Raw genomic sequence first — 26,483 nt, 5'->3', positions numbered from 1 at the left:
TTCTGACTTGGCACTCAGCTGCTTGCGAGGCAAGATAGTCCATATGATTGGAGACTCCACACTACGCCAGTGGTGGGAATTCCTGCTGGCCTTCATTCCATGTAAGTCACTGTCTGGATGTGGAAAGGGCATTGTTTTGGGGGACAGGTGTCCTGGTGTGGGGATAAATGTATACGAAAGGTATGGTTGAGCTTCAGAACCAGAATGAAGGAAACAGAGATCGGTGTGGGAAGTGGTAAGAATTGTGTTGGCTGGAGTGGTTGGCTTTGGCAGAGAACTAAGTCAAGTCAAGTTTTATTGCGGCAAAAGCCAGTGACACAGAACATCACAAGATCAAACGAAAGGAAATCAACAACAGCATCAAGAAAAAAGAAAAAAAGAAAATTATTACACAAGGGAGCTTCGCAGTGTGCCATTCGACAAAAGAGATTTACACTTCCTGATTGCTAAAGTGCAACATTTGGCCACCTCATATGATATTGAGCTTGAGGAATCTTCCAGAAGGTATTTTCGTAGAATTTCGGGGGAGGATTCCAAATAATGTTGAAGGGGTATAAATTTTGATAAAAGCGGCAAAATAAGTTGAACTCGTTCTTCACTATAGAATTCGCAAAATAGAAGGATGTGAGTGACAGATTCTACCTTATTAGACATACAGGGGCAGAGACGCGCATGCATTGGTACCCGCGTAAATTTGCCGTACAGCACTGCTGAGGGCATTGTCTCAAAGCAGGCTCTGGAGAAAGCCCATCTATAAGCTTCGTTAGTGATGTTAGTTAAGTAAGGGGCAGCTGCAAAATTAGAGAACTAAGAAGGAATGTTTGGGCTAGGAGAACAGTGAGGGAAGCTACTCCCTCACTGTTACACACGTGTAAGGGTATGCAAATCATGGATCAGAGCACATGAGAACCTTTGATGGATGACTGGAGTGTGGAGCTATCCATTTGGGACTCTAACTCTTGAGTCTCTCACACACTCTGTCTTTCTCTTTCTCTTTCTCTGTGTAGCAGTCAAGCGCATAGACCTTCACGTGACCTATCAGTCTGGCCCACTGCTGGCCGTGGAGCCAGCACAGGGCATTGTGCTGAGGTGGCGTGCCCATGGCATTCCGCTGCGCACCGTGACGTCCAAGATGGCTGACATGCACTACTTGGCCAATGAGCTGGATGCACTTGGTGGGGGCCCAGACATGGTGGTAGTTTTCACGCTGGGGGCCCATTTCACCACCTTCCCCGTGCATGTATATGTGCGGCGGGTGCACAGCATTCGGCAGGCTGTAGCTCAGCTCCTGGCCCGTAGCCCTCAGACCACCATTGTCATCAAGTCAGCCAACACAGGATACAAGTCTGTCTATGGCAGTGACTGGCTCTCCCTGCAGCTGGACAACATCCTTCGTGCCATGTTTGCAGGCATGAGAGTGGCCATTGTTGATGCCTGGGCCAAGACCTCCTGCCATTACCTGCCTGATAACATCCATCCTGGCAAGGTCATTGTCTAGAATGAGGTCAACGCCTTCCTCTCCTATGTCTGTCCAGGGAAGTGACTCAGAATGGAGTAGTCTTTGTACAGCAGAAATAGTGGTAAGAATTGTGTTGGCTGGGGTGGTTGGCTTTGGCAGAGAACTAAGAAGGAATTGTTGGGCTGGGACAGTGATGGCCAAACTTGGCCCTCCAGCAGTTTTTGGACTACAACTCCCATCATCCCTAGCTAACAGGACAAGTGGTCAGGGATGATGGAAATTGTAGTCCCGAAACAGCTGGAGGGCCAGTTTTGGCCATCACTGGGCTAGGAGAACGGTGAGAGAAGCTACTCTCTCACTGTTACACATGACAATAAGTTGTGCATGCACACGAAAGCTCATACCAAGAACTGACTTAGTTGGTCTTTAAGGTGCTACTGGAAGGAATTTGTTTTGTTACACATGAGTAAGGGTATGCAAATCATGGATCAGAGCCCATGGGAACCTTTGATGGATGACTGGAGTGTAGAGTTGTCCATTTGGGAATCTTAATTCTTGAGTCTCACACACACTCTGTCTTTCTCTTTCACTATGTAGCAGTCAAGCAGATAGACCTTCACGTGACCTATCAGTCTGGCCCACTGCTGGCCGTGGAGCCCGCACAGGGCCTTGTGCTGAGGTGGCGTGCCCACGGCATTCCGCTGCGCACCGCGAAGTCCAAGATGGCTGACATGCACTACTTGGCCAATGAACTGAATGCACTTGGTGGGGGCCCTGATATGGTGGTGGTCTTCACGCTGGGGGTCCATTTCATCACCTTCCCCGTGCATGTATATGTGCGGCGGGTGCACAGCATTCGGCAGGCTGTGGCTCAGCTCTTGGCCCGCAGCCCCCAGACCACCATTGTCATCAAGTCAGCCAACACAGGATACACTGTCTATGGCAGTGACTGGCTCTCCCTGCAGCTGGACAACATCCTTCGTGCCATGTTTGCAGGCATGAGAGTGGCCATTGTTGATGCCTGGGCCATGACCTCCTGCCATTACCTGCCTGATAACATCCATCCTGGCAAGGTCATTGTCCAGAATGAGGTCAACGCCTTCCTCTCCTATGTCTGCCCAGGAAAGTGACTCAGAATGGAGCAGACTTGGCACTATTTCTGCAGAGCACATGGAAAAACTTCCACAAAGAAGAGGGGATCTCCAGAGAGTTTCCAATGAGGGTGGGACACCCTTTTGTCATTCTTCAAATCCCGCAGACCTTTCTGTCTCTCAGAAGATATGGAGGAAGATGGTGGCTTTCTTATGGAAGAACTTGCCAATACCTGTTTTGGGTGGGTGGGAATTTTACAGAATGGAATAATAGGACGTGATCATCTGGGGCTTCTTCCTGCAGAAAAAAGGCTGCTGCTTAAGGTGAGATGAAATGGGTCCATCATTCTCTGAGATGAATCTACAGGGCTGGGTTTCCCTCGACAGCAGTGTCCCTCCACTGGACCACATTTGCACTTGAGATCTTCACTGTTGATGGGAAGGAGGCCCAGCCCAAACTGTGTTCTTACGTGAGAAGGCTTGTGTGGCAGCCAGGGGTAGAGGAAGGGGTGTGTGGTGGGGGTGGACCATCCTAGGTGTCTTCGCTGAGGGGGGTGACATTTGGTGCACCCCCTGCCCGCTACTCCCAAGTCTACCCCAAACAGTTGGGGGAAGGGAGGGAGTTGCACTGCTTTGCTGGAGGCATTCCCTCCTTCCGCCTTCATTTTGACAGCTGGGGGAGGCTTGGGAGTCGTGGGCACACGGCACACCAAATGTCCACCATCGACAGCTTGCTCCACCCCTGGCTGCAAGGCGCATGCACTGCTCCATGCACCCAAGTGGCTATCCCATGCCTGGGAGGGCACCCTCTGTGCCCTGTCCCCCTCGGGAGTGTACCCGCCCTGGACAGCATGGGCATATGCTTCGCTGCTGGGGGCAGCAGCGCTGCAATGGACTGGAGAGCCCAACAGCTGCCTCTTCCAGGGAAGCTCAGTTACACAAAGGGTTTGGACAACCTCCATCTTGCAAGCTGGTTTCCCTAGTGGGAGCACCATCTCTGTAATGAATCACCACCAGGTAAGCCTGCCAATGCATGAGCACAAGGGTGTGGGGAAACTGCCAGCCTCCCCCTCACACTTGCAAACATGCTTAGCTGACTGTGGTGCTGTAATTGTCCAGGGAGCTCAGTGGCCACTTGTCTGCCTGGTCCCTTACAATGCTGTCATTGCTGCTAGGCTGCCACCTTAGCATGTGCAAGGGGGTGGCTAGAGCAGCTTCTCCAGTGGGGGGGGCAGCTGCAGTGAGCACTGAATGGGGGCAGTGACAGGAAGTCAACTCTGGCAAAACAGAGAAATCACAAACACCCAAGGGCATAGAATCATAGAGTTGGAAGAGACCACAAGGGCCATCGAGTCCAACCCCCTGCCAAGCAGGAAACACCATCAGAGTACTCCTGACATATGGTTGTCAAGCCTCTGCTTAAAGACCTCCAAAGAAGGAGACTCCACCACACTCCTTGGCAGCAAATTCCACTGTCGAACAGCTCTTACTGTCAGGAAGTTCTTCCTAATCTTTAGGTGGAATCTTCTTTCTTGTAGTTTGGAGCCATTGCTCTGTGTCCGCTTCTCTGAAGCAGCAGAAAACAACCTTTCTCCCTCCTCTATGTGACATCCTTTTATATATTTGAACATGGCTATCATATCACCCCTTAACCTCCTCTTCTCCAGGCTAAACATGCCCAGCTCCCTTAGCCGTTCCTCATAAGGCATTGTTTCCAGGCCTTTGACCATTTTGGTTGCCCTCCTCTGGACACGTTCCAGTTTGTCAGTGTCCTTCTTGAACTGTGGTGCCCAGAACTGGACACAGTACTCCAGGTGAGGTCTGACCAGAGCAGAATACAGTGGCACTATTACTTCCCTTGATCTAGATGCAATACTCATATTGATGCAGCCCAGAATTGCATTGGCTTTTTTAGCTGCCGCGTCACACTGTTGGCTCATGTCAAGTTTGTGGTCAACCAAGACTCCTAGATCCTTTTCACATGTACTGCTCTCAAGCCAGGTGTCACCCATCTTGTATTTGTGCCTCTCATTTTTTTTGCCCAAGTGCAATACTTTACATTTCTCCCTGTTAAAATTCATCTTGTTTGTTTGGGCCCAGTTCTTTAATCTGTCAAGGCCGTTTTGAAGTGTGATCCTGTCCTCTGGGGTGTTAGCCACCCCTCCCAGTTTGGTGTCATCTGCAAATTTGATCAGGATGCCCTTGAGTCCATCATCCAAGTCGTTGATAAAGATGTTGAATAAGACCGGGCCCAAGACAGAACCCTGTGGCACCCCACTAGTCACTCTTCTCCAGGATGAAGAGGAACCATTGATGAGCACCCTTTGGGTTCGGTCAGTCAGCCAGTTACAAATCCACTTAGGGGGTGCTTAGGTTGACCCCTACCAATGGTGCAGAATACCTAGGAGCCCACCCTTCTATCTGCACACTTCACAGGCCACTCCTGGCAGAGTGCTAAAGGAGATGAAAGTAAGCTTTTTGAGTTTCCAACCCATGGTCTCTCCTGGCTTTGGATGCACTGATACAGCTCCTTGCCAAGAGTTCAAGAGAGCCTAGGTATGCCTCAATTGTTTCTATGTGTAATCAGAAGCATGTCCAGTCAAGTTCAGTTGGACATTCCTCCAGGTTAGAGGGCTATAGGATTGCAGCCTGAAACAGCTCCAGAGATTTGTTCTTCCACCCTCCAATAAGCACTGTGTTTGAACGTAAAAGGAAAGCCCTGGTGGCTACTCACCTGACTTTGTTAGTATTGACTAGGGAACATGAATGCAGGGGAGATTTCAGGTTTGCATCCATAACATGCAGTAATTGCTCACTACAGATGAAGTGTGCTAAATTTTGTTGTGTCAGCACTACAGAGTATACGTGTGTACACATACAGGCATGTACACATACAGGCATGTACAGGCACAGCATTCAAGCACACATACACCAAAGCAAAGTATCTCAGAGTGTGAAATGTAAATCATTTGCCCACAATTTGAAAGTGCCTTCTGTTGAACACAAAAGCATTTGATTATCTAGCTTTTATTTTTTTAATGTGGCCATGATTCTAATGTTGTTGTATTTGTGTATTGAGTGTTTTACATAGAAAATGGAATTGAAATAATAAATATTATTTGTTCATTATTTTGCTTTTGAGCTCATACTTAATTTGTTCACTTTGCCATGGTGGATTGTAACAATAAACTTGGAGCAAAAACCATTTAGAATGTACATTACGAGAATACAGTACTACTGGAGACTAGTAATAGCTGCCTCCTGACAGGCAGGCTCCCAGCTTGGCAAAAGAACAGCTTCTGTCTCCAAAAAGTAAGCCACGGTGCAAAGGCAAGAGAGGGGGCATACTGCTGAATTGAAAGGGGTGGTGTGTTTTGTGGGGGCAGGGAAGGGGGGTGAGGTGAGTACTCTCTCACCACCACAGTACATTCTCTTCATCCAAAGAAACATTTCAGTCCATCAAAGCAGAACTGGAGAGGGGTGGCCTGAGTCCCAACAGGCTGGGAGGGCTGCATGTGGTCCCTGAGACTGATATTTCCTATCAGTTCTTTAACCCATTGTTTCCCAATTGGGAACCATATGGTCCCCTTGGGGGGGCCCCCAGGATATTCCAAGGGGGCCATGGGTGAAAATTGCATAAATGGGGGGGGGGGTCATGGCACAAGACTAGGGGCCACAAAAGGAAGTGAGAAGTGAAGAAAACAGAAGTGGCTGAGAAAAGAAAACAGAAAAGTGAAGAAAAGAGAAAACAGAGAAATGGCCATGCTTCCCAGTGGATGGATTGCCATGCGCACTTTGCGGCAATGTCACTTCCACTTCCTTCTCCCTCCAACTTCCGCACCCCACCGCTGCACGTACCAAGATGTCCGCATCCTGTATGTCACGGGCAAGGTGCGTGGCTGCAGCAGCGTTAGTGTGAGGGGGTGCTGTTTCTTTGTGCAAGCATTACTCCGAAAGGAGGTAAGTTGCTGCATGCAAGAGTTACACAGCCTGTCGCGGAATCGTGTTAACATAATGGACAGAGGTGACCTTCGGTTATCTCTCACAGCAACAGACCTGGATACAGTGGTACCTTGGGTTACATACGCTTCAGGTTACAGACTCCGCTAACCCAGAAATAGTGCTTCAGGTTAAGAACTTTGCTTCAGGATGAGAACAGAAATCGCGCGGCGGGGATGCAGCGGCTGCGGGAGGCCTCATTAGCTAAAGTGGTGCTTCAGCTTAAGAACAGTTTCAGGTTAAGAATGGACCTCTGGAACGAATTAAGTACTTAACCCGAGATACCACTGTATTTTAAAAAGCTTGTTTTTGGTCATCAAGCACAAGGGTCACATTGATCAAGAAATACTTAAAGTATAAATTGTTATGTAATTGTATTTTGTATAAATTATAACAGTTATAAATAAAACATGTTCTATTTACAAACAAAACATTTAAATAGCTACCTTTCTACTGGTAGGATGGGGGGGTGGGACACAAGAAGGAAACCAGGTCGGAAGGGGGCCACGGAACAAGGTTGAGAAACACTGCTCTAACCCACCTCCCTTAACAAATGGCAATTCCTGGCCGGGCATTTTGTGGTTCACCTCAAGCAGCAAAGTGTCTTGGGCTGACCCTGTCCCCTTGTTTTGGCATGAAGGGGAGATTCTCAGTCCTTATAAGCCATGGGCATAGCCAAGGGGGGCAGCTGCCCCCCCAATCAATATAAATCAATACAAATCTGAGGTTCTGGCCCTCCTAGCAAAAGCCTGCCCCGCCAACAAAAATCCTGGCTACGCCCATGTTATGAGCCCTGTGAGTAGCCTGGCTGCAGCAGATTCACTTAATGTCCCAGATGAGCCTTAGTAGCTGTGCCTCCAGGAGTTCACTGACTTCCTCCCCTGCCCTGCTCTTGTGTGTTTTGCCTCACAGATGTGTTGACTTGAAGTACCTGTCATACAAGAGGAAGGAAGCAAAGACAGATGAGACAGATGCCAAAGGCTTCTTGGGGTCTCAGACCAGCTCCTCTTCTGTGTCTTGGACTAATATTCACAGCAAGGGTGAGTCCAGGAAGTCAGTTATAAATCTGCCTCAATGAATTCATGTGCTCTCTATTGATCCTCTTTGAAAAAAGAAAGAAAGAAAGAACTGATATTTTATAATTTATAATAAATTTTGAAGGGAAATGTTGGGTTGGGTTCTTTCAGGAGGGTTCTTTTTTGTGCAGTTACATGCCTGCTGCTAATCACAATATTTTAGCTATGCCCAGTCTTCCCTAGGAAGTATGTGTGTGTTAGGGGCAAATGGGGTTTATTATTAGACATGTGCATGTGAATGAGTGAAGGGGTGTAAGGGTAATGGTAGGGCTGGGATGCTTACAGTCATTCCACAATATGAGCTGAGAGTTACAGTTACAGTGAGCTGAGGGTGCTACAGTTCTGGAGCCTGCCCTTCACTGTCCATTTGCCATAGGCTTCCCTGAGACATATCATGCCTACTGATGTGTGGGCTAGATGTGCAACCGGGGACCCTTCTTGAAAGTCTGAACAGGAGCCAGAGGGGACTCTTCATCCCTGTTGAGTGTCTTGGATCTTAGAAAAGCACCTACATGAATGACAAAGCTACTCAGTATGCTTGGCAGATTCAGATTTTTAGCTTTTTTTTCTACATAGCAGTAAAATAAACATGCTAAATTGGATAATTCTCTCAATGCATTAGATCTACACACACATACCCCTCATGAAAGTGAAACACTTTCTGATGCAAATTACTCAAATTGGCATAGGGAGCTTTCCCAATTCGATAATTTCTGGAGAAATTTCCTGCCCACTGGCCCTGGATTTAGATCTGGGGTGGGGGTGGGGGTGTCCTTTCCTTGGGCAAGTGGTTGAGATGAATGGTTTTCTGAGTTCCCTTCCCCTGTAGAAATCCAGCTTTTTCAGCAGCATTACAACCCTTTCTCAGAGAACAGGTGGGGGAATCTTTTGCTTAAGAAGAGTTAATTCCTGGTTGTTTGAGTGGCTCCCTTTACCAGGAAATAAACATAAATTCACTAAAGGCTTGACTTATAGGGGGCAGAAGGGAACTTGCATTTTTTGTTTAATCCACGTGCTCACCTCTCCCTGGTAGTCCTTCGACTGGGGCTTTTAGGGTCTCCCAGAGGACGCAGAAATTTCTTCATCCAATTCCTCTGGGGCCAATGTGCTTGCTGCAGAATTCTTGTCTGATTTTTAATCTTGTTGCTCTTTCCCTTCTCTTTCCCCTGCTCCTCACCCCCAATCTCTCTCTACTTCCTCTCCTCCCATGTCTCTCTAACTTGTTGAAGACTTGCAGACCTTGTTGCCAAGGGGGACAAAAATGGGAAGCAACCCCCTGCATCCTTAAGACTGTTCTTTTCTTGGGACAAAATTGCCATGGGAAAATGACCTGCAACAGATACACATACTACTTAATGACACAGCTAACACTTATGCGGGTTGTGTGTGTGTGTATGTTTTTGCTAATCTTCCCCGGGACCAGATAGCTACAAGACTTGCTTCTCTTCTGTCTCCTTGCCCCTGTCTGGAGCTGGACCTTCCCTTCCCTTCCTGCTTGCTCTTGCTAGCTTCTTCTCAGAGGATGCCATTCCTCATGAATTATTACTGCCTGTGTCGCTTCTTTCTTTTCAAAGGGTTTGTCCACAATTCTGCTTGTCCCATGCCTCAAAAAGTGGGGGGATACTTTCAGGAACTCCTGAGAGCTGGAGGTAAAGGAGAACTTATTTCATAGCTGCCTCAGCATAGTCCCCCCGCAATACCCTTGAAGATTCATGAGTCCAACTCCCCCAAGAGCAGGGTGTGGAAGCCTTGGCTTTACCTGTCTGTCTACAATTCTTCAGCCTCATTGCTCTCTCTTTGGCGAGGCTGTGGCTGGGAGCCTCCTTTTCTATTGCCTTGTCGGTTTTGGACAATGAATTAGCAAAGTAAGGTGTTCTGTAAACTTTCCTTCCCCAAGCTTGCTAAACCCAAATGACTTAGATAAGATGCAATTAAGAACAAAGGGAGGTGTGGTGGGGCGAGTTGAGGTGAGGTGAGGTAGGCTGCTTAATTCTTTGCTCTCCACTCATTTCCCCCCAGCTCAGATTATCCTCTCCGGGCTGATTTTTTTCTCGCAGGCGAAGGTGCATTGGGTGTACATGTGTTGATGGGCGATGGGTGGCACAATGCTGGGGGCCCTCACCCAGACCAATTTTGGTTTAGAAAGGTAAAGGTACCCCTGACCATTAGGTCCAGTCATGGACAACTCTGGGTTTGGGGAGCTCATCTCGCTCTATAGGCCAAGGGAGCCGGTGTTTGTCTGCAGACAGCTTCCGGGTCATGTGGCATGACTAAGCCACTTCTGGCGAACCAGAGCAGCACATGGAAACACCGTTTACCTTCCCACTGGAGCGGTACCTATTTATCTACTTGCACTTGACGTGCTTTCGAACTGCTAGATTGGCAGGAGCAGGGACCGAGCAACAGGAGCTCACCCCATTGTGGGGATTCAAACCGCCAACTTCTGATCAGCAAGCCCTAGGCTCTGTGGTTTAGACCACAGTGCCACCCGTGTCCCTGATTTTGGTTTTAATAGCCCACAAAACCTGGGAGAAAATAATTGTGGAGCTATCTGCACAACCTTCTTGATCAGCAGCCCAGCTCTATTCTTTTCCCCCCTGTGTTACACCTAGTTGATCAGATGATTTTCATTTGACTGCCATTCCACACACATCATGCCCTAAACAAATACCTAAACCATTTGCCACTCTTCAGTAGCTTTAGTTTGAACCTCCCTGAGGCTGCTGGAGTTGCTTGGATGGAAGCCAGAATAATAGGTTGGCATGGGTGTGGGTGTGAGGCCCTGATCCTCCTTAATCTGCAGCTTCAATCTGTCAGTTCCGAACAATTAAATTTTTACTCTAATCATTTTTATTGGGCTTTGCCATTAGCCTTTAGAACACACCACAAAGCCTAACTTATAAAGCCTGGAGGTTATTAAATAAAATTCAGAGTAAAATGTTATTAGACCTGTACAAATAACCTGCTGCACTATTCAAAACTTTTATCTGCTGTTGTCTTAGCCGCCAGTGCTATTTTAAAAAGGCCACTCTGTGGGTGGATATAAATCACCATAAACAGAAAGCAAGTAATATCAATTATAGCTATATTTTCCTTCTCAGCCCACCATGCAGTGGGCATTGCATCTCATTGTGAGCAAAAGCATCCACATAGCCAACCCAGCAAATACAGCACCAACAGGTTACAGGGAATCTGCCAGTATCTTCCATCCAGGTTTGCAACCTGCATAAAGAGGGAAGAGGCAAAACAACTCAAAGCAAATCTTGGGACTGGGGTCTCTCCCAGGTGCAGCCATCTGTGTGACCTGCACATCCAACTGAGGCTTTTTTATCTGCCACAAAACACATACAGTGGTACCTCGGGTTAAGGACTTAATTCATTCTGGAGGTCCATTCTTAACCTGGAACTGTTCTTAACCTGAGGTACCACTTTAGCTAATGGGGCCTCCCACTGCCGCTGCACCGCTGCCGTGCGATTTCTGTTCTCATCCTGAAGCAAAGTTCTTAACCCGAGGTACTATTTCTGGGTTAGCAGAGACTATAACCTGAAGAGTCTGTAACCCGAGGTACCACAGTATGGAGAAGTGCTATGTCATGAGAGATATAGATCACATCCACACCATGCATTTAAAATACTCTTATACCACTTTAAGAGTCATGGCTTTGGATTTGTACAAATTAAGCTGTGAACCCAAGACTAGACCAAAGCTATAAAGCTCATGGACTCTGCCCCTTGAGGTTATCATTGGCTCAGGTGTCATGATTAGCATGTCATCGGCATTTAGTGAGAGCCTATACAGTTGCTTCTTTATTTCTACTCCAATAATATCTGGAGCCTCTCAAATTGCTAAAGTTTCTAACAGCAAAATAAAAGTGGACAAAGGGCAGCCTTGTTTTATTCCCAACCAAACACAGATGTTAAATCTAAATTATTGATCCTGATCCTGATCATAGCCATAGCTTCTTTTTTTTCCCCTTTCCCAAATTTAGGGCAAAATTGCAGCATTTTCAATAGGACCAACAAGTACTGGTAATCCCACTCCAATCAAAGGCCTTCAAAATACTAAGGCCATGATTGTAAGAGGGGATGCCGAATCCCTACAGAATTCTATAACACTTAATGATATTAGAATTGGATCTGTGATATTTCTGCAGGGAACAAAATCAGTTTGATCTAGGGCAACTAATTTATGGAGGAAGTGTTTGATTCTATTGACAAATATAAAGGTAAACATTTTGTAGTCTTGATTGATGAGGGAGATTGGACAGAATGATTCTACCCTTGAATAGTCTTTAAAAGGTTTTTGATATGGTCCAAATTTTAGTATCAAGTTTTAAGGTAAAGATGCACCATGTTAAAGATAATTAAAAAGCCATACCATATAAGGAAAAAGTTGATAATAGGATCATAAAATTGTAGAGTTGGAAGGGAACATGAGGGACATATAGTCCAAACTTCTGCAATGCAGGAACCTGTTGCCCAATGTGGGACTCAAACCCTGAGATCAAGTATTTTGTGCTTTACTGACTGAGCTAACACAGCTTCATTCAATCTTTAAAGTTTTTATAAAACCCAGATGTGAAACTTTCTAGGCCCAGTCCTTTTTTTAAATTTTAAATTCTTAGGGACCATTTTAATTTCAACCATAAAGAGGAATCCTCTACCATCATTTGAAACTAAAGGAATGTTTAGTATATTTAGACACTATATTAGTGTATTTTGGATGCATAGTGATATATATGGAAGAGTAATAAGGAGCAAGTTCTTAACAAATTTTCTCAGGAGAAAATATTTTGGTTCCATCTTTTTTCAAGGTACATTGAACTATAGATTTATTTTTCTTTTTTTCAAAACTCTTCACTAACACACTAGAGTTCTTACCACCGGGTTGGTGCCTCCAGGCAATGGCGGAGTTCCTCCGATCGGGAGGAATTTGCTCCGTGGAAATTAGGGTCTGACCGCTACGGCGAAGGCGGAGACCCGTTGAAATCACAGGCGGGAGAAGCTTGTGAACTTGGGATTCGGCTGGCACCTTTTGCGCCTCCCCTACTCGCGGGGAAACCCTGATTTGGGGATCCGGAGCGAAGTGGGGTGAGCGGCGCGGTGCTTTGAATCGACTGCTTCTTTCACGGAGTGAAGCCGCATCGCTGTTGCCGGAGAGCGCTGACTTTTTCCTGTGGACAATTCGACTTTAAACAACTACCCGTGAGTAGAACGGAAAATTGGATCTTTAAATTCATTAATTTGGCATCGAAGTGGGAAGGTTTTAAACAGGAAGTCCGCCTTCCTCTTTTGTAAATAGATTGAAGCAAAGACGTTGCAAGTTAAAGCCTTGGAAAGTATTTTGTAAAGGATTAAATCTCCATTGGTTAAAACTGTTAAAAAAACCCCTTGGAAGCAGGAGAAGAGGGGGGAAATTTTGGACTTAGTGAGCCTGCAGGAGAGAGTGAAAAATTAAATTACCACTGCTCTGAACCTGGAAAAGGGCTGCCAGCAGAATTAACGTTTTGGGAGAGTTCATTGACTGTGAACGGATAGCATGTTGACAGATGGCTAAATAAGAGAAATGTATTGTTTCCATTGTCCTCTTCTGCATTCAAAAAGGAGGAAAAGTAATTGAAAATTGAAACTAACTTTATATTTTAAAATGCGCATGAAAGGATCGATACAAGTGGAGACTGTTTCCCTCTAGAGGGAGCTTTTGAAACTGTTACAAGAGTGGTTTTTTCCAGCTGCAAGATAAGAGCTGTGAGAATCAGAGATTGACATTGGACTTTAAGAATGTTGACAGAAGGAGCTTTAGTGACTGTTTTATGTAAGATAAGCTACTCGCTGGAACAGCTTCACAAAAAGACGGATGTTATGAATTTCAAACTTGAGAACTTGGAACAAAAAGTGATAAATTTGGGACAAAAAGTGACCATTAATACAGAAATCGCTCAGGATTTGATACAGGAAACTACTTTGACAGGACAAACTGGGGAGAAGAAGGAGAAAGTTGTGGTTGTTGAACCTAAAGTAATACAAGTGGAAGCCCCAGCCTTTCAGAGGCAAATCGAGGACTATAAGTGGAGGCCTCTTATGAATGAATATAGAAAAAGTCAGAATTTGAAGATTGGAGCCCTGCCTGCACTGGAGAAGGAAGGTTGGATAGATTCTTTCATGCAGGGATTTATTGACCTTTGGGTTCTGAATCTGGGTCAGGAGGTGATTGGAGTTGTGGGGGTCTTTGGATCTGGAGGAGTCTTGAAACATGATTTGAGATATTGTATGGACCTTGGTTCTAGCTGTGGAGAGTTGGCTGGCCTGTCGAGAGGGAATGGGGGCATGGCTGGGTTGGGGCCTCCCCGAGACTTGCTCTTCAGCATTTTCAGCATCAAATAATATGAAGAAGAATTGCAGAAGGGACTTGGAAAAGATTTAAGAGCCTCGGACAGAAGATCTCCAGGTTGATGAACAACAGTGGTGCCGCGCAAGACGAATGCCTCGCAAGACGGAAAACCCGCTAGACGAAAGGGTTTTCCGTTTTGGAGGTGCTTCGCAAAATGAATTTCCTATGGGCTTGCTTCGCAAGACGAAAATGTCTTGCGAGTTCCTGCGGGGTTTTTTTCCTTCCCCCCCCTTTTTCTAAGCCGCTAAGCCGCTTATCAGCTGATCCGCTAAGCCGCTTATCAGCTGATCCGCTAAGCCGCTTATCAGCTGATCCGCTAAGCCGCTTATCAGCTGATCCGCTAAGCCACTAAGCCGCTTATCAGCTGATCCGCTGATCCGCTAAGCCGCTAATAGCGCTAAGCCGCTAAGCCACTAATGGGCTTGCTTCGCAAGACAAAAAAACCGCAAGGCGAAGAGACTTGCGGAACTGATTCTTTTCGTCTTGCAAGGCACCACTGTATATGGAATGGACAGAAATGATTGGCAGAATCCAAGAAGAGATGGTGGTAGAAGATTGGGAAAGTCTAAAGTTTGTACATAGAAATATTGTAAAATTAATGAGTGCTTGAAAATTGTTGGAATGAAACTTTATGGCCTTAGCAGAAATGCTATGAGGAGTTAAGTATTAATAAGTATTTTAGTATTAATGGAAAATAAGGTTAAAAATATGTTAAGACATTCATAATGATAAAGATAGAGAAAGATGGAAAGGATTTGCTGAAACAAGTAACACAAGTGGAATACAAAAAGGGAGGTGAGAGGAAGTCGATGAAATAAGGGAATGAAAGATAGACTAATGAAATGGTATGCTATATGTTTTTTAAAATTGTTGTTGTTTTGTTTTGTTTAATTTAGTGTTAAGGTGAGATACAACATCAAGGAGAAAAGATTCTGATATTAGGAATTTATGCACCAAATGACGGGAAATCGGAATTTTATAAGAAGTTGCATGAGATTATGCTGGACTATCTGGACTACAACAACATCATTATGATGGGAGATATGAATGGGGTCGTATCGACTAACATGGATAAGTCACAAAGTCAAAATGTTACAAAAGACGGCAGACTACCAAAGACCTTTTTTGAAATGACTGACAATATGGACTGGATTGACATTTGGAGAATTAAGAACCCCCTGGGAAGAGAGGGAACATTCTTCTCTGAAGCCCAGCTGACTTGGACAAGAATCGACCAAATATGGATAACTAGAGGTCTGGCACCCAAGGTTAGAAAAGTGGAAATCTGCCCAAAGACCTGCTCCGACCATAACGCGCTGAAGATGGATATGACACTCTTGCCAACCGGCTCCTTTAGATGGAAGATGAATGATAGCTTGTTTAGAGACCAGGAGATTATTAAGAAGGCCCAAAAAACTCTGAAGGATTATTTTGAAATAAATATGAACACTACGGTGGAAAAAAGAACTATCTGGGACGCAAGCAAAGCTGTGATGAGGGGGTTCTTGATACAACAGAACGCCGTAAAGAAAAGGACACAAAATGAAAGGAAAGATAAGATTTTGCAGAAAATTAAAGAATTGGAGAAGAAATTAAGATCAAACCCGAAGTCACAGCCGATTCTGAGAGAAATTAAACTATACCAAGCACAATATTCCAAATTGATAAACCAAGAAATAGAATGGAAGATTAAATTAATGAAACAAAAAACTTTTGAATCGGCGAATAAATGTGGGAAACTGCTTGCTTGGCAGTTGAAGAAGAGACAGAAATTAAATACAGTTACAAACCTAGAAATTGAAGGAAGAAACATTCAGAACCCCATGGAAATTAGAAAGTGCTTCCAGAGATACTTCAAAAAATTATACACTCAAGGGCCGCAAGATGAGGTTGAGATTAAACAATTTTTGGAAAGAAATGGACTAACAAAGTTGTCACAAAAAACAGAGTAATCCTGAATAACAAAATAACACAACAAGAGATTGAACAAGCTATTCAGAACATGCAACTGGGCAAATCTCCAGGGCCAGATGGCTTGACCTCCAAGTATTATAAGACATTAAAAGACTATCTGATCCAACCAATGACGGAGGTCTGTAATGAAATTATGGAAGGGAAGAAGGCGCCGGAATCGTGGAAGGAAGCTTTTATCACATTGATACCAAAATCTGAAACTGAAAAGACACAACTCAAAAACTATCGTCCCATTTCCCTTCTGAATGTGGATTACAAAATATTTGCAGACATTTTGGCAAGTAGACTTAAAAGAGTTCTTAATGAAGTAATTCATAAAGACCAGGCAGGCTTTCTCCCAGGTAGACATATGTTTGCTAACACTAGGAACATTATTGACATTTTGGAACTTTTGCAAACAGACATAAATACAAAAGCAGTGTTAATTTTTATAGATGCGGAGAAGGCCTTTGATAATATTTCTTGGAAATTCATGAAGGGAAATTTGAAAGAAATGGGAGTGGGACGGGGGTTTGAGAATGGGATTGATGCAATATATTCAGAACAAAAGGCTAAACTGATAGTTAACAATGTGGTTACAGAAGAGTTCAAAATTGAAAAAGGAACACGACAAGGCTGCCCGATTTCCCCTTTGTTATTTATCTCGGTTCTGGAGGTGCTCTTGAATACGATCAGAGGGGACCGGTTGGTGGAAGGGATTCAGGTCGGAGCGAAACAATACAAACTTAAAGCTTTTGCAGATGACCTAGTTTTGACCCTGCAGGAGCCAGAATCTAGTACGAAAAGAGTATTACAATTGATACAGGATTTTGGTCGGGTGGCGGGATTTAAATTAAACAAACAGAAAACCAAAGTGTTGGGAAAAAACTTGACAGACATAGAGTCAGAACGGTTTCAGAGAGAAACAGAATTAACTATGGTTAAAAAGGTAAAGTACCTAGGGGTAAACATAACAGCAAAAAACCTGAGTCTATTCAAGGATAACTATGAAAAATGTTGGTCTGAAATTAAGAGAGACTTGGATAGTTGGACAAAATTGAAGCTTTCTTTGTTAGGCCGAATTGCTGCTATTAAGATGAATGTATTGCCAAAAATGCTGTTTTTGTTTCAAACATTACAGATTGTGGACAAAACGGAGTGCTTCCGGAAGTGGCAGAAAGATATATCTAAATTTGTCTGGCAGGGCAAAAAGCCCAGAATTAAGTTTAAGATATTAACAGATGCGAAAGAAAGAGGGGGCTTTGCCCTGCCAGACTTAAAGTTGTACTATGAAGCCGCAGCTTTTTGCTGGCTAAAAGACTGGCTACTTCTCGAAGACACTGACGTGTTGGACCTGGAAGGTTTTAACAATGCTTTTGGTTGGCATGCATATTTATGGTATGACAAAGTTAAGATCAATAAGGCCTTTAAGAACCATATTGTCAGGAAAGCAGTGTTTAATGTTTGGACAAAATATAAAGACTTATTGGAAAATAAAACTCCAAGGTGGCTTTCACCTCTGGAAGCTAAGGCCCGAAAAAGACCCAATATGGAGGCCAAATGGCCAAAATATTGGGAAATATTAGAAAAAGATGGAGACAATTGGAAATTGCAGAGTTTGGAGAAAATGAAGGATAAGGTGCGAGACTGGTTACATTATGCTCAGATTAAAGAAGTTTTTAAAAATGACAAAAAGTTAGGGTTCCAGGTGGAGAAATCGAAGTTAGAAACAGAATTGTTAGAACCAAAGACCAAGGTATTATCTAGAATGTATAACTTGCTGCTAAAGTGGAATACACAAGACGAAATGGTTAAATCGGCTATGATAAAATGGGCACAGGACATTGGGCATAACATTATGTTTGAGGACTGGGAAAGGTTGTGGACCACTGGGCTGAACTTCACCGCATGTAATGCTCTGAAGGAAAATGTTATGAAAATGATATATAGATGGTACATGACCCCAGTTAAACTTGCCAAAATATACCATTCGTCTGATAATAAATGTTGGAAATGTAAAGAAAATGAAGGAACATTCTTTCACCTCTGGTGGACATGCCCTAAGGTGAAGGTCTTCTGGGAAATGATATATAATGAGCTGAAAAAGGTATTTAAGTATACCTTCACAAAGAAACCAGAGGCCTTCCTTCTGGGCATTGTCGGCCAGAAGGTGTTAAAGAAGGATCGAACATTTTTCATGTATGCAACAACGGCAGCAAGGATTCTCATCGCAAAAAACTGGAAAACTCAAGATCTACCCACACTGGAAGAGTGGCAGATGCAGCTGATGGACTATATGCAACTGGCCGAGATGACCGGCAGAATCCGTGATCTGGGAGAAGAGAAGTTGGAGGAAGACTGGGAGAAATTCAAGATGTATCTACAAAAACATTGCAATTTGGTTGAATGTTAAGAAGGATGCTAGATTATAAAAAACTGGTCACCACTAAACTAGATTTAAATTTGATGATAAGTGAGACTAAAGAAAATATAAAAATTTTTGGAAGAAGCGCTAGATTATATGTGAATGAGTGGACATGAGATTGTAAACAAGTTGATAATTTGTTTGGAAAATTTTTTTTTAACAATGTAAATGGGAGCGGGAGACGTGAGGGAGCCCAAAGAAGTGATGAAATTGTTGTGAAAGAAATAAGATTGTTTATTATGTGTGCATTTATATTTAAAAACCTTAATAAATATTTAGCAGGACCTAAAAAAAAAAAAAATTTAGTGTTAAGGTTGTGTTTTGTATTGTTTATTGTATTGTTTCTTCTTTTGTTCTTTTTTCTTGTCTGCTGTAAGTTTGAAAAGTAATAAAGATTATTAAAAAAAAAAAAATAGAGTTCTTACCACCAATGCTCATCTCTTTCTACCCCTCTTGCAATGAACAGACAACACACTGTTGTAAGTTTAAAACAATTCACTTACAAAATGTTCCAAAGGTCCCATTCATACATTTATCTAAGCAGCAGCAAGGAGAACACAGGCAGAATACTCTTGAATAGAAGATACAGAAAGATCACTTCAAACGCATGCTATAAATTTGCAGCTTGCTTTGACATATCCTCCTTGGTCAGTTACAGGGTGCACAAAAAGAGAGGGAACAGGGATAAAAAGCTTCACTTCCTTCCTCATCAGAGAAGAGGGGACGTGACCTACCTGAGTCTAGGAATCTAGCTCTATTGTCTTAACCCCTTCATGCACCAACTAGCACTCATGCATAGTTATGTTTGGCTGCAATTTCCCACAGCCTGAGCCGTGATAGAGAGGCTGGGAGGGCTGCATTTGGTTCCTGAGGCTACTCCCTAACCATCCTCTAACCCAGCCCTCTTAACAAACCACAATTATTGCCCCCGGGGGGTGGGGGCCACAGCACATTTTCTTGTTCACTTCAAGTAGCAAAGTCTCTTGAGCTGACCCCATCTCCTGTTCTTAGTGAATTTTTTGGCAGGAAGGAGATGTTCTGAGTCCTTACGAGCCCTTTGAGTAACCTTGCTGCAACAGATTCACTTCATGGGCCCACAGACCCTCAATAGATATGCCTCAAGGAGACATAATCCACTGACTTCCTCTGCTGCCCTGCTGTTGTTGCTAATACCATGTATCTTTTGTTATCTTGATCAACAGGGAAAATCATACAGGAAGGAGAAAGGAAAGGCAGGTGGGACAGATGGTGATGGCTCCTTGTGGTCTCAGACCAGCTCCACTTCTCTGTCTTGGACTAATATTCACAGCGGGGGTGAGTTCACGGGGTCATTTATAAATCTACCTCTGTGAGTAAAGTGTTCTCCAAAGATTCTCTTTTTAAAAAAATAAAGAAAGAAATCGAACATGAGAGTTTAGAATTCTAGATAATAAATTTTGAGAGGAAATGTTTTTCAGGAGGGTTATTTTTGTGCAGCTCCATGCTTGTGACCAATCATAGTATTTTTCCTGTGCCCATTCTCCCCTATGAATTGTGTGTGTGTTTAGGAGAAATGGAATTTATTATTAGATGTGTGTGTAAGTGAGTGAAGGGCATGCAGGTGAAGAGCAATGGTAGGGCTGAGATGTTTGCAGTGCTCCGACAGGGTGAGCCAATAGTTGGGCGCTACAGTTGTGGGGCCTGCCCCTCACTGTCCATTAGCCATTTCTTGCCTTCTGGTGTGGGTCATATGTGCAATTGGGGTCCCTTCTTGAAAGTCTCAACAAGAGCCGGGAACATAGAACCATAGAATTGTAGAGCTGGGAGGGACAACAAGGATAATGCAACCCCAACCCCTGCAGTGCAGGAATCTTGCATCCAATCTGGGGCTCAGACACACAGCCCTGACCTTAAGAGACTCATGCTTTATCAACTGGGCTATCGCATGAGGGACTCTCCATTCCTGTTCACTGCTTTGGAACTTAGAAAAACACCCTGTATGACTTGTAGATAACTTATCATCATCATCATTAAAATTTGTATACCGTCCCTCATCCATAGATCTTAGGGCAGTTCACAAAACAAAATTACAATATAAAAACCACAAACAAAATCATAAAGGTTTTCCCAAAGAAAGCAGGAATCCCATCCAGCCCCACAACCTCTCCAGGGACTGTCTATTACACATTCATGCTGGTGGCTGTGGCAAGTGTTTTGCTGGCAAATTGTCACCGCACAGAAGGGTGTCCTGTCTAGAAATATGAAGTGGATCTTTTCCCAATACTAAAACTATTCTATTGCTTTGATATTTTGTTGTCGTCGTCCCCATTTCATACTTTCATTAGTAACTATGAGTGGAGGCCTATGATATTACTATGATATTGTAATTAATTAATACAGTATTAGGCACGCTTGGCAGATGCAGACTTTTTAGTTTTCTTTACTACATAGAACAGAAACATGCTAAATTAGATGACTCTCCAAGGCATTAGATTTCCACCCCCACCCCTGCCTGTGAAAGTGAAACACTTTCTGATGCAAATTACCCAAATTGGCATACAGTAGGGGGACTTCCCAGTTCAAAAATTTCTGAAGGAAATTCCTGCAACACTGTTCCTGGCTTCAGATCCTGCCTGAGACAGGGGTGCCCTCTTGATTGTGGGTGTGCATGTGACGTTGCACGTCCGGCAACAACTCTTCTTCCTCCTCCTATCTGCAGCCAGTGAGGTGCCCTTTTCCATGGGGAGGGGCTCGTACCTCTGTGTCTGAGCCCCACCTTCTGAAAAAGGGTGCCTTGCTCGCTGGCTGCAGAGGGTGGAGCTGAACTGCTTCTCTCTCGGAGGCTGTGGCACTGTCACCTGCTGGCTTTTTGACTGACTTTGTGGGTGCCCAGTCCTATATGATCTGAGGTGTGTGAGGTCGTTTCTTTGGGCAAGTGTCTGGACTGGGTGGTCTTCTGAAGTCCGTTCCCCTATAGAAATTGAGCTTTCCCAGCAGCATAACTACCATGCTCCTAACCTGCTGAAGAGTTGTAGACATTGCTAAAGCCCGCAATATTCTTTTTTGGGTATGCTTTAAATATATGGCGTAGACAGGGTGCCGGGCAGAATAAAATATTGGGATGGGGGCCAAGTAAGCCCCACCCAAAATAATTGATCACAAGATGTGTCACAAACACAATTTGAATGGTAATGTCCATCAACATTGTGGGGTTCTGGCCCTCTCAAATATTTTATTGGGGGGGGGCTGAAGGGACCTTGGCTCTGTGGAGTTGGCTCCCACAGGCGCAAATGTGGCCATAGTCCTTGTATTTCCCCCCACAAAGCCTCACCCCATTTCTTTTTTGTGTTATTCTGACTCCCCAGATGATCTACCGATTCCTATCCTTTGACCACTTCAGAGACAAACTTGTGCCTCCATCCCCTGTGGGTGTCAAGCCAGGCCCAACTCCTTTAACAGAGTCTCCAGAACTGCAGGCGCTGCTCCAGCTGCTCCATTGGCCTGCTCCACCTGAGAATGCTGCAGCCTTTGCTTCCTCCACCAGTGCTGAGAAGAGCCACTACCGGCTCTTGCAGTCCCAGAGCAACTACACAGTGGGTAACATGCTCCTGGTGTCGCTGGAGGCCCGGGACCAGAGTGGGCAGCCAAAGCACTACGGCGGAGATTTCTTGAGGGCCAAATTGCATTCCCCAGAGCTGAAGGCGAGTGTGGCAGGGACAGTGGAGGACCACAAGAATGGCACCTACACACTGACTTTCCCGCTTCTGTGGGCAGGTGCGGCGCAGGTGTCTGTGCGTCTCATCCACTCCAGTGAGACTGTGGCCCTCCTTCGGCGCATCCGTGACTCCCATCCCTCCATAGTCGCCTTCTGGGGCTACTTTGAGGACCCAGGCCAGGGGAGCAAAGAAGAAGTGACTGAATGCAATGTGCATCCAGTCTCAGGCCCAACCTGCCAGTACGTGGATCCTGGCACTGGGGAGCACTGGTTTTGTGCCAGGCCCCAGCATCACTCCTGCAATGACCTTGTGTACCACTCTACTGGGATCTACAAAAATGTGCTCACCTCAGCAGAGAAAGTCTTCCTTAGTGGGTGAGTGCTTTGGAGATGGCTGGGAATGGGGAAGGTAAGCTTATGGCAGGGTGATAGCGATGCATTTCCAGCATTTCTTATGGGAACCATGGGAGTTTTTCTAGGGCCTTCCTGGAAGTACATATTCTAGAAGTAGCTTTCACACCATGTAGGGAACCTTTGGCATTCCAGCTGTTGCTAAACTACAATTCCTAGCATTCCCAGGAAGACATACATCACTATCATTCGCATGCTGGCACTCCTTAGTGCAAAATGTAACCAAATGTAAGTGATGTTCATGAAACCATTTCATTGAATAATATTCCATGACATTAAACAACCCTCTTCTAATGGATAATAGGGTCTAACAGCAGAATACAAAGAAATTACAAAAAGAGGAAAAATAACGCAGCACCAAAATCAAATCTTGGCCCCAACAGAAGTCCTTAAACACCACCATAATCCACATCACATTTGTGGAAATAATTGTCTGGGGACTTTGGGCCTCAATCCAGCACATTGAGAAAAGCAATAGCACCAGAACTGAATTAAATCAAATTAAACACAGATTGAGAGACTGCCTGTAGAAGGTGTGCTAGTGAGACCAGTAAGCAACACAACCCACTGTAGGATTGCTCAGATGTGCTACACCACCTCCTGGTCTCCCTCGAAGTGATGAACTTCAAAGAAGAAACTCACACTTCAGCAGTGATGCAGCTCAAGTTGCCCTGTTCTTAATTCCTCTCTGTTCACACAGAGCTGCGACAGACCGGATTATTCCAGGGAGTGTGCCCATCATCCAAGTGCTGCCTAGCCACCAGCTGGCTGTTGGTGAGTGGAAATAGAGGGTGGGAAGTCAGTTGGCTCTGTGTTTATATTCTTGAGAATGGCACTTGTGACCATCCCTTGCCTGTGTTCCTGTAGCCACCTCCCCGCCGCTCCCATGCCATCCAGGCCTTGCCCTCACCAACCCTTCAGGTTTCTACTACAAGGATGTGTGGGTTTCCTTAGGATGTTCTAGCCGGACCTTCCCTACTTCTGACTTGGCACTCAGCTGCTTGCGAGGCAAGATAGTCCATATGATTGGAGACTCCACACTACGCCAGTGGTGGGAATTCCTCCTGGCCTTCATTCCATGTAAGTCACTGTCTGGATGTGGAAAGGGCATTGTTTTGGGGGACAGGTGTCCTGGTGTGGGGATAAATGTATACGAAAGGTATGGTTGAGCTTCAGAACCAGAATGAAGGAAACAGAGATCGGTGTGGGAAGTGGTAAGAATTGTCTTGGCTGGGGTGGTTGGCTTTGGCAGAGAACTAAGAAGGAATGTTTGGGCTAGGAGAACAGTGAGGGAAGCTACTCCCTCACTGTTGCACATGTGTATGCAAATCATGGATCAGAGCACATGAGAACCTTTGAAAGATGACTGAAGTGTGGAGCTGTCCATTTGGGACTCTAACTCTTGAGTCTCTCACACACTCTGTCTTTCTCTTTCACTATGTAGCAGTCAAGCAGATAGACCTTCACGTGACCTATCAGTCTGGCCCACTGCTGGCTGTGGAGCCCGCACAGGGCCTTGTGCTGAGGTGGCGTGCCCACGGCATTCCGCTGCGCACCACGAAGTCCAAGATGGCTGACATGCACTACTTGGCCAATGAACTGAATGCACTTGGTGGGGGCCCAGACATGGTGGTAGTTTTCACGCTCTGGGCCCATTTCACCACCTTCCCCGTGGATGTATATGTGCGGCGGGTGCACGGCATTCGGCAGGCTGTGGCTCAGCTCCTGGCCCGCAGCCCCCAGACCACCGTTGTCATCAAGTCAGCCAACACAGGATACAAGTCTGTCTATGGCAGTGACTGGCTCTCCCTGCAGCTGGACAACATCCTTCGTGCCGTGTTTGCAGGCATGAGAGTGGCCATTGTTGATGCCTGGGCCATGACCTCCTGCCATTACCTGCCTGATAACATCCATCCTGGCAAGGTCATTGTCCAGAATGAGGTCAACGCCTTCCTCTCCTATGTCTGTCCAGGGAAGTGACTCAGAATGGAGCAGTCTTGGTACAGCAGAAATAGAGCACATGGAAAATTCCACAATCATGAGGGATCTTCAGAGAGCACCTTGACATGTGCAGGGGGGAGGTTGGTGGCTAGAGCAACTTCTCAGCAACCAAGTTGCAGTGGGTGTTAGATGGGAACATGCAAGGTAATAAAATAATAATAATAATAATAATAATAATAATAATAATAATAATAATAATTTATTTATACCCTGCCCATCTGGCTGAGTTTCCCCAGCCACTCTGGGCGGCTCCCAATCAAGTATTAAAGCAATACAATGTTAAATATTAAAAACTTCCCTGAACAGGGCTGCCTTCAGATGTCTTTTAAAGATAGGATAGCTACTTATTTATTTTACATCTGAAGGGAGGGTGTTCCACAGGGTGGGCGCCACTACCGAGAAGGCCCTCTGTCTGGTTCCCTGTAACCTTACTTCTCGCAATGAGGGAACCGCCAGAAGGCCCTCTGCGCTGGATCTGTGTCCGGGCTGAACGATGGGGGTGGAAACTCTCCTTCAGGTATACAAGACGGAGGCCGTTTAGGGCTTTAAAGGTCAGCACCAACACTTGGAGATGTAAAGAGGGGAGAGGATCATTTATGCATTTATGTGGGAATGTGGAAAAATTAGGAAGTTTTGGAATGTTATATATAACAAACTAATAAAGATGTTAACAATCCCATTCACAAAACGACCAAAACTCTTCTTATTTGGGATAATGTCAACTGAAATAAAAAAAGAAGTAAGACCTCTCTTTATGTATGCAACATCCTCAGCCAGAATTTTAATTGCAATGTATTGGAAAAATAGATAGATAGATAGATTCTTTATTGTCATTACACAAGTGCAACATTGCACAAGTGCAACGAAATTGGATGCCATCCCTTAAAAACAACAAAAGCAAAACAACAACAACAACCAAACAAACCACATTCCAGCCACACCCACACCCACACTCATCAAACTCCCAGGTCACACTATCGAGTTACAGCATTTAAGAAGGCCACAGCTCTTGGGTAGAAACTATTTTTCAGTCTGTTTGTCCTTGACTTGATGTTTCTGTATCTCCTGCCAGAAGGCAGTAGTACAAACAGACTGTATCCCGGGTGAGATACATCCTGCAGGATATTGTTTGCTTTCCTAAGACAAATGAAACTATACCTACAAAATCAGAATGGCAAGTTAAATTATTAGAATATCTGCAAATGGCAAAAATGACAGGGAGGGTAAGAGGGTATTCAATGCAAAAAGTAAATCAAGAATTGATTATATTCAAGGAATATCTGAAAAATTACTGTGATAGCAAAAACCCCCTGGCAGATCTTGAATGAGTCTTGCAATGTACACATAATATATGTAAATTTAATGTTTCTATTTATTTTTTATTTTTTTTATTTTTGATTTCTTTATCAAAATGTTTTATGAAAATAATATAATAATATGGCACTGTGTAAAATATAACAAGTGTAATTTAGCTTTTTGAGAACTTTCGGAAGTCTACTTTAGGTTTTTTTTAAAATTTCTTGTATTCTTTTTAATTTCTTTGTTATATGAGATGTGATATAAATTGTAATATACTGTAGTATATTGTATAATTTGTGAAATATGTTTAATAAAGATTATATATATATTGTTCAAAGACAATTACACAGTATGGAAAGAGATTAAAAGGAATTTGGAAATCAAACAACCCCGCCTGTGTCAAAAGCACCAATCCCACAATAAACCCCCGTCTGGAAGCATGTTTAGTTTCCAAGCTGCATAGAATTTTTGGTGTGGAGCATCAGTCACTCATGTGAGTGGCACAAAGCTTGCACAAAGCTTATGCAGAGGTTACATGGTGTTTGCTTTTCATTGAGCATTCATCCTACTTTGCTTGCATGGAAGTTATATGTCTTGCTGTTAATCAGTCATTTATTTCACATTTTTTTTGGAACATTTCTCCATCACTATCCTGACAGCAAAAATTCTTTGAAGAAAGCTAGC

At 44.4% G+C, this 26,483-nt stretch overlaps 1 protein-coding gene across 3 annotated transcripts; it reads left to right on the top strand.

The window, feature by feature from the left end:
* Window positions 1-24,640, top strand: LOC309348317 (NXPE family member 3-like). 3 transcript variants are annotated; one of them, XM_081873420.1, is made up of 8 exons: window positions 1-101; window positions 2,718-2,874; window positions 7,462-7,589; window positions 19,597-19,708; window positions 21,739-22,463; window positions 23,200-23,273; window positions 23,367-23,579; window positions 23,944-24,640. In XM_081873420.1, the coding sequence occupies exons 4-8, from the start codon at window positions 19,640-19,642 to the stop codon at window positions 24,477-24,479; spliced, it is 1,617 nt and encodes a 538-aa protein (XP_081729546.1). In that variant the 5' UTR covers window positions 1-101; window positions 2,718-2,874; window positions 7,462-7,589; window positions 19,597-19,639; the 3' UTR covers window positions 24,480-24,640. The 3 variants fall into 3 exon arrangements, with proteins under 3 accessions (XP_081729546.1, XP_081729544.1, XP_081729545.1); XM_081873419.1 differs by lacking the exon at window positions 1-101 and having other exon boundaries at window positions 2,590-2,874; XM_081873418.1 differs by lacking the exons at window positions 2,718-2,874; window positions 7,462-7,589 and having other exon boundaries at window positions 27-101.
* The last annotated feature ends 1,843 nt before the right edge of the window (window positions 24,641-26,483 follow it).

This window comes from Podarcis erhardii (assembly GCF_964252035.2).
Source record: "Podarcis erhardii genome assembly, chromosome: 8".
Taxonomy (NCBI): Eukaryota; Metazoa; Chordata; class Lepidosauria; order Squamata; family Lacertidae; genus Podarcis; species Podarcis erhardii.
Note: the sequence above shows the minus strand (reverse complement) of the source record. Positions and strands in the feature narration are given on the sequence as shown.

Excerpts from the sequence above, each read along its gene's own strand:
- LOC309348317 (XM_081873418.1), top strand. Across the intron at positions 22,464-23,199 it reads GAGAAAGTCTTCCTTAGTGG|AGCTGCGACAGACCGGATTA; the intron begins GTGAGTGCTTTG and ends CTGTTCACACAG. Across the intron at positions 23,580-23,943 it reads CCTCCTGGCCTTCATTCCAT|CAGTCAAGCAGATAGACCTT; the intron begins GTAAGTCACTGT and ends TTCACTATGTAG.